Here is a 7,231-nt window from a genome sequence, read left to right as displayed (position 1 = left end):
AGTACAAGGAGACCAGCAAGTTTCTACTACTAATTACTCTCATTCCATCTATTGTAAGCCAATACTTCATCAATTCCCAACTATTTCACTAGTGATGAATTTCCCAAAATTAGACCCCAAAAAAAAAACAAAAGCAATATTCAGGTAAGCATCTCATACTGCTATAGAATTCAATTTTTAACCTTTTAATCCCATTCAAAGATTTCTAATGTACTAAAAAGGAGCTTGGACATAGATATTAGTGAATCAGACCAATGACTTCAAGCCAGCCACAGTTAGACCAATACATAACCAATTCATGTTAATTTCGAATATGAATATCAAAAAGGCACATGATTAAATCCACCTCTGGAAATTTTTGCAATTTAATGCAGAAAAGTTAGACAATGAAGATCAACCAGCAGAATTCACAAAGATTAGAAATTTACAAGTCATTTTGCACAGTTATCTAAGGAAGATAGCCTAATCATTTCTTCCCATCTGGCTCTACTGAAGTAATTATTATCAAAACAAATCAAAATGCAAACCACAATGTTATCCCCTAAATTCAATTCAAACAAATCTAAAGGAGGAAATTGTTTGATCAATTCCATCACTAATTAATTTCATCAACGCAAAACTCTACTCCATTGTCTCAATTAAGAAACCATATTATAATTGTAAGCCTTAATCAGCATTTATTATGAAATTAAATACTCAACTATGAGCATTTACATCAAACAGAAGCAAATTTACACTAACAAAACTGAATAACTGTTTAGATCATCTATCTAATATTCAATGAGCAATCAAAGCATCATTATTTAACACAGGAATTAAAGAATCGTTATTATTGTTATTACTGTGACTAGAGTCTAGAACAGGGGTAGAAGGACCCGGATTGAGACAGAAAACAGATCTAGCAGCCATGAGCTTCTTTCTTTTCAGACATGGGGGACCATAGATCTTGCTAAGGAGGCAAGGAACTTGGTCAACGGAGATCTGAGGATGGGGGTGCGGCGAATCAACTGGTTGAATAGAGAAACGAGTTAGCGATATGGGTTTGTGAGATCTGCCAATGATTTTGGAGTTTCTGAGTTGGGCAAGTGCACCAGGCTTTAAATATCTGTAGAAGCACTCGTTCCCCCCCGTGGTGGCCGTCGATCTTGAATTGGGTTTCATTGTTGCGAGGAAAATTCTGCAGGAAGAAAAGAGGGGGAGAGCAGGATGTGGTGGGAGACTGGGAGCCGAGATATGGTGTTTAATAAGGGACGTTTGGGAGGCGGGAAAATAAGGGAGGGAATTTAGGGTTTGGAACTTTGGAGAAGTTTAGGGTTTTGAAAATGGGAGTGGCGGGCGGACATGCATGGTGTTAGAGTTCTAGAATATCAAGATCAAAGCTGTAATTTTTCAACTATAGAATTTTAATATTTTTAAATATTTAATTCATTAAACAATTCCATCTTTTCATCCATTAGAAATCTATTTTGCATAAATTGTCAATTCAAATTCCAGCACTTATTTAGAACCCTGTGGTACTTAATTTTAATACTATCAAGATAAATTAGTCTATATATTTACACATTAAATTACACAATAAAATATATCAATTAACACCAAATAATTAATATATTATAACAGCGAGCAATATACACTTATTAAATAAATTTAGTAGCACAAATAATGAAAATAATTTATTTTAATTTAAAAATAGACAGAAAAAGGATTTTATTATTAATGAATTTAAAATGTAAAAGTATTCTAATAAATTTATTAATAATAATAATATTTAGTAATTAAATTATAAATTTCCTTTTTTTTTTTATTTTTTCGCTTGCAGACGGGCAAAAGTACTGTTGGAGCAAGTCAACCCGGATTACATCGCTTGGGTCAAACCCATGAAACCTAACAAGCAAAGGTAAGCAGATGCGGATCGCTGTAGAGTGTACTGATTGTTGATCATCACTACGCTTCTTCTGTGCTTCAGTAATGGGGTCCGATTGATTTCTCGAAACAGTTTGTAGAAGCAGGAGATGTCGAAGCTGTTTTCAAGAATCGCTGGGTTCTTCACCAGCCGGAATTTTGTTGGTGTGGACAAGGCAGGGAACCGCTACTTCACCAGAGTAGAAGAGGTCGATGGTATCAGTAAGTGGGTCTCCATCCTTTCTTTGTTTTTATGGTTTTGACTAATAATTAGATTTTGTCTGCTTATTTCTCTAAATCGATTTCTGGGTTCCTTTCTACAATTAGCATTTATTCATTGGTATTTGGGTTATAGCTTTATTATGACTTGCTCGCTGATATGGAGTTTGCCAAACTATTGTTATTTGAGCATAATGCGATTCAATTGTTTAGCTAAGTGGAGCTGAAATTGCAATCTCCTTATTGATTTAATAGATTAGATTATACGCCACTTCCACTCCAAGGAGCTCGCTGTGTTGTTCACCTATATAGTTTTCGGGTGATTTTGTTGGCATTCACATGGATAAAGCAAGCACAAATTTGAACTTGCCGCTTGTAGAATTAATTTATTTGGGTCATGTTGTTTAAATTTTAGTTTTTATGATGTTTCAGTGAAAGAGAAGAGATGGGTAAAATTCAAAGGAGAGGAGGATCCAACCTCAATTCCAGGTAAGTTGTTAGTTACTCCAGCTCCATTTTTTGGTTTTATAGAAGAGCATTATTACTGCTTGTGAAACTCACTAATGTCACCTTTATGCAGCCATTAACTTTTAGTGATTTGTGTAATTACTTTTTAAGTCGTTCAATAAATATGAAAGAAATTGTATTTGGTTTTTTTAAAGAAATATGTCAGGACCTACTTGACTATGTTGATTAGTCACGTTTATGTTGTTTGTTCCTTACAATGAATGGTTGTGTATATTTATTTATGTAGTTGAATGGATTTGCTGGTTGAATGGGCAGCGTAAAAAGGCTCCAACTCCTGAGGTATCTTAGAATTTTCATTTTCTATTCATGCATAAACTAATCAATCCCTGCCCCCTTCTGCACAAAAAATAGGGGAATAAACGAGGAAAAGTTCTTCCCAGCAAATTTGCATCTGTATATTTAGTTTATGTTTTTCATTTTACGAGTTAAATTTGAAGTTTAAGATGTCACTATATCTGTTATCTGTTATTTAGATGTGTGGACTTCATCTCTTGAGAGATTACATTTTATTATAAAATATGAGTGTAATGTTCTCTATTTTCATGTTTAAGCATTCTGTTTAACAAGTGAATTTGGTCTGATTTGATACTTTTGGAAGTAGTATAGCCAAATGATTGACAGCAGCAGTCTAGGTTTTCCATTTTTGCTCCAAAATTGATTTCAATTGAATGAAGAACAAAGAGATACATAGTAACCTGTGGATTCCTTTGACTTCTACTTTATCAATGCTTATTGCCTCATTGAATACCTGTTTTCTTAATGGAGAAATTTCTTCAAAAAGGATATTTGTGTGAAATATTTTTTGTTACAGTTAGGGGCATCAGTTTTCCCATTGTTTTAAAATATTCCGTATTTTCTCTTCAGGAAATGATTGAACTTGAAGCAAGGCGTGAACTTACAAGACAAAATGTTGCCCGTATGTATTGCTTGTAAAATGACCTAACATTTCTGATGTTTTGTTTAATAACTTATCATACTTTTCTTGTTGGTTATACTAATTGATGTTTCCATGATATCATCTCTTTTTGTTTTTTCATTTATAGAATCTTTCTTCGTTAATCAGTCAAAATATGTGAATTTGATCAAAGTATTGCTTAGGTTTTCAAATATGAGGTTGAAGTTTTCAAACAATTGCAAATTGAATTACACAATGAAAATGCTATATATAGCAAGTCTTTGTGAAGGATAACTTCAAAAATGATTTTCCATATGGGAAAGAATTGAAAATTTTATGTGAAAACTGGAAGCAACAACAGTATTCATCGTGCTTTTAGATAATTGTAACAAACATGGACTTTGTGCCTGCCTGTCTTGGGTTCTCCTGTTCTGGTTATGCTTATGGGATGATGTTGATTGCAGGACCTCTCTGCAGACCTTGACAAATTATTCTTTGTAATAATTATGAATTCGTTCTTTTTTGCATATTGCATAATCTTTCAAATTTTAATGTTCACAAAGCTGCTATTTCTGTGTCTTTATCTTGGAATACACTGTAGAAAGTCGCTCACTGCTTAATGACTCGCACAAGTAATCTGAACGCCTTAAAACAGGGATACTTGATATGCTACCAGACATTTGTGTTGAGACTTGAGAGAACCTCCATATTCAGATTAATGCCTCAGTATCAAAATAATTTTGCCAAGAGTTGAACCCAAGACTTTGGAATTTTGATACTATGTTAGTTTACTTTTGACCTTAAAAGTTTTGATGCATGTGCTCTTCTTCACTGTCTTATTGAATGGTTTTGAAATTGTTGAGTTACCTTTTATTTTCTGCACTGCTCATCACAATATGCTTGGCAATATTATAGAAGGATTTTAACTAGTCAAATATTCCATTTTCACTATGAAAGTTCTCAAGAAAGAAGAAGAGGAAAGAAGAGCCAAAGAAGGCAGTTTCCGAAAAAATGTTGGCACTGGTCAGCTTCTAACCAAAAGATCTGCTTGTTAATTGCACTTTTGTGCTTATATTACATGGTAACCATACCCAATTTTTACAGGTAAAGTTGGAGGTCCAGATTTGAAAAGTTTCATTCAGCAATTTCCCACTACTCCAGAAGGTATTCCAATCTTTTGCTGAAATACAAGTGTTATCTTAAATGGTTACTACCAAAGTTTCCTTACTACACTATTTCACCTCAATCACATAATACACATGTTAATTTTTCCATTCTGTAAGCATAAAGATTGGTTTCGGTAAATTAAATTTGAATAATGGATACTGTAACGCCATGGCATGGACTCTTGAACATGCCAATAGTCAGGTAAAGGCCTAAGAACTTCAGCAAGATGGCTTATTGTCACTTTGCATATAAATACATGATCACATGCGTATTTTCTTATTGCAATTCCTCTGCGATGGATATGTCTACTAAGTGATATGCTGATAAGGCTTGCTATATTGTTCTTGTTCTCAAAGGTCAGAAGCCTGAGGAGGAATCATATATAATGGATAAAGTGAGGTGGGTAACTCTTTAACATTTAATATTCAGATTTATTCAGGATGCACCTTGTCTTGCTTGGAGTTTGTTCCATGATCTCACTGTGCATGTTTATGCGTCTGCTTCACAAATCAAAGATGTATCTTTTGATCTTCACTCACTCAATGTTCTTATGTATCTGCTCCAAGAAACTACGCTTCTCTCTCTATTCTTGTGTGTTTGTGCCAGTGTGCTCGGCCAGTAGTTTTCTTGTTGATTCTAGTGGAATTGATGATCAGTCAAAGTCTTTTGAGTTCCTTCTTGTTTTTTCTTTATTTATGAGAACTTCTCTGCATTTGATAAACCATTCAAGCTTCTAGATAATTAATCTCGCAATGTGTGTGTAAATTTTTTGTGATGTTTCGTCTCAAATATTTTGTTGAAGTCACTTTGCCCTGGAACATCATTTATTATATTTTACAGAAAAAGAGGAGAAGCGGCAGAAGTAGAGAATGCAAAAGAACCTAGGCCAGCGTAAGTATGCATATATACATGGACATGCATTAACATAACTAAAGATCTTGTAACTTACCACAAGCAAGTCTTTTACACTCTATTTGGATATTTTATGGGGGAGGAAGGAAAATAAGTCAAGGGAAATCTTTTTTTTTTTTCATTTTCCCTCTTTTGTGTTTGGAAAGGGAGAAAAATAAGTTTGCTTTATTTTCTCTCCAGATTGGAGAGACAATAAATAAAGGAAAATAAGCATTACTTTCCTTCCTCCCTCTATTTTCCTTCCTTTCCTAAACAAAGGAAAGTGAAGATTTCATTTTATTTTCCTCCGGGTGCTGGAGCAGATGTTGGCCTCCCATGTGCTCTCTTCCCGTGGTTGGCCCAAAAGCAGAGTCCTTGGCAGCAATCACCACGGCTATTGGTGGTTGGAAGCCCCTTAGGACTAGCCGTAGGCGAATGTAAGCCAAACGGGACCCTGAGACCCCTATGTCTCCCACTTTCCTCATATCCAAAGAGAGGGTTGATGTTGGCTTCACGTATCTGGGAAGTGGCAAATGCATTTCTCATGTATACAGGAATCTAATGACTACAAATCGCTAGAATTTCCATGTGAATTTAGTTTCCTGCAGTTGTGCACTTAAGCCCTGCTTATTTTTTCGGTTGATTTCAGGTCTTCAGAGCCATCAGGATCTGGTGCAACCTTCAGGCCAGGGACATGGCAACCACCAACATAATGTGGCTACTACATACGTCACTGGTTACCCAACCACATTGATAGTTGCTAGTAAGATCCTGGTTTACAACAATTTTTTTTCACTAAAATCTGCAGACCCAGCGCAACGGGATGCATCACTTTTACAACATATGTTGAGGCAAATTAGGCATTCTTCATTTGACTTTTTTGCTCATACTAGGATTTTTGGCATTGGGATACATAGATGTACTTGATATTTCTTTCATGAATGTATAATTATGAGGATAAATTGAAGTATTCTGCTTAATAATTTGTGCAACAGTAGAGCAATTACCAAAATTCTGGAATTGTAATTTAGTATTATTTACCTACTTTTCTATAGTATTTTATACCCTGTTTGGAAGCAGGGATTTTGTAATAATTTAATTCAATTGATTATTCTTGTTTGAAATGTAAGAATTTATTTTTTTATTTTATAAAAAATTAAAATTTTATATGATTTTATAAGTATTTATTTGAATTATTTTTTAAAATTGGTGATTGCTTACACTGTTAAGTAATGTCTATTTTTCTCCGTAAAAGCTTCCTTTTTAATCAGTCTTAAGTATTAAATTACTTTTTTTTAAAAAAAAAATATGATAGTACATTTTGTACTTTATTAATATATCTCTATCTAATACATCTTGAAAAATAAGTGGTGTGTTAACTATCGGAGAATCTGAAATGATTGATAAGTGGTAGAAAAATCTGGACTTTCAAGACTTAAATTTAATTTCTTAGTTTTATTTGTAGTAGTTTAATTCATTGTAATTTGAATTGGATTTTATTTTTATAGTTAGACCATGCTTTATATATTTACCTTAAAAGCCTTAAAAAAATGTAAAATGACATACATTGCTAAAAGATATTTTACTTGAAAAATGAAAGAAAAAAGTTTTTTTTTTTTTTTTAAATTT

General features: G+C 33.6%; 2 protein-coding genes across 5 annotated transcripts; one reads left to right on the top strand and one right to left on the bottom strand.

Annotated features, from left to right (window-relative positions):
• Positions 1–654: 654 nt before the first annotated feature.
• Positions 655–1,360, bottom strand: LOC122723202. Its single transcript, XM_043954706.1, has one exon. The coding sequence runs from the start codon at positions 1,159–1,161 to the stop codon at positions 778–780; it is 384 nt and encodes a 127-aa protein (XP_043810641.1). The 5' UTR covers positions 1,162–1,360; the 3' UTR covers positions 655–777.
• Positions 1,361–1,814: 454 nt separating this feature from the next.
• On the top strand, positions 1,815–6,646 carry LOC110611411 (NADH dehydrogenase [ubiquinone] 1 alpha subcomplex assembly factor 2). Of its 4 annotated transcripts, XM_021751726.2 has the most exons (10): positions 1,815–1,897; positions 1,997–2,124; positions 2,554–2,610; positions 2,876–2,928; positions 3,514–3,565; positions 4,502–4,567; positions 4,649–4,708; positions 5,068–5,110; positions 5,552–5,602; positions 6,252–6,646. In XM_021751726.2, exons 2-10 carry the CDS (start codon positions 2,013–2,015, stop codon positions 6,313–6,315), a joined length of 558 nt encoding a protein of 185 aa, XP_021607418.1. In that variant the 5' UTR covers positions 1,815–1,897; positions 1,997–2,012; the 3' UTR covers positions 6,316–6,646. The 4 variants fall into 4 exon arrangements, with proteins under 4 accessions (XP_021607418.1, XP_021607417.1, XP_043811379.1 ...); XM_021751725.2 differs by having other exon boundaries at positions 1,828–2,124; XM_043955444.1 differs by having other exon boundaries at positions 1,828–2,128.
• The last annotated feature ends 585 nt before the right edge of the window (positions 6,647–7,231 follow it).

This window comes from Manihot esculenta, chromosome 3 (genome assembly GCF_001659605.2).
Source record: "Manihot esculenta cultivar AM560-2 chromosome 3, M.esculenta_v8, whole genome shotgun sequence".
Classification (NCBI taxonomy): domain Eukaryota; kingdom Viridiplantae; phylum Streptophyta; class Magnoliopsida; order Malpighiales; family Euphorbiaceae; genus Manihot; species Manihot esculenta.
The sequence above is the reverse complement of the archived record's forward strand: the minus strand, read 5'-3'. Positions and strand labels throughout refer to the sequence as shown.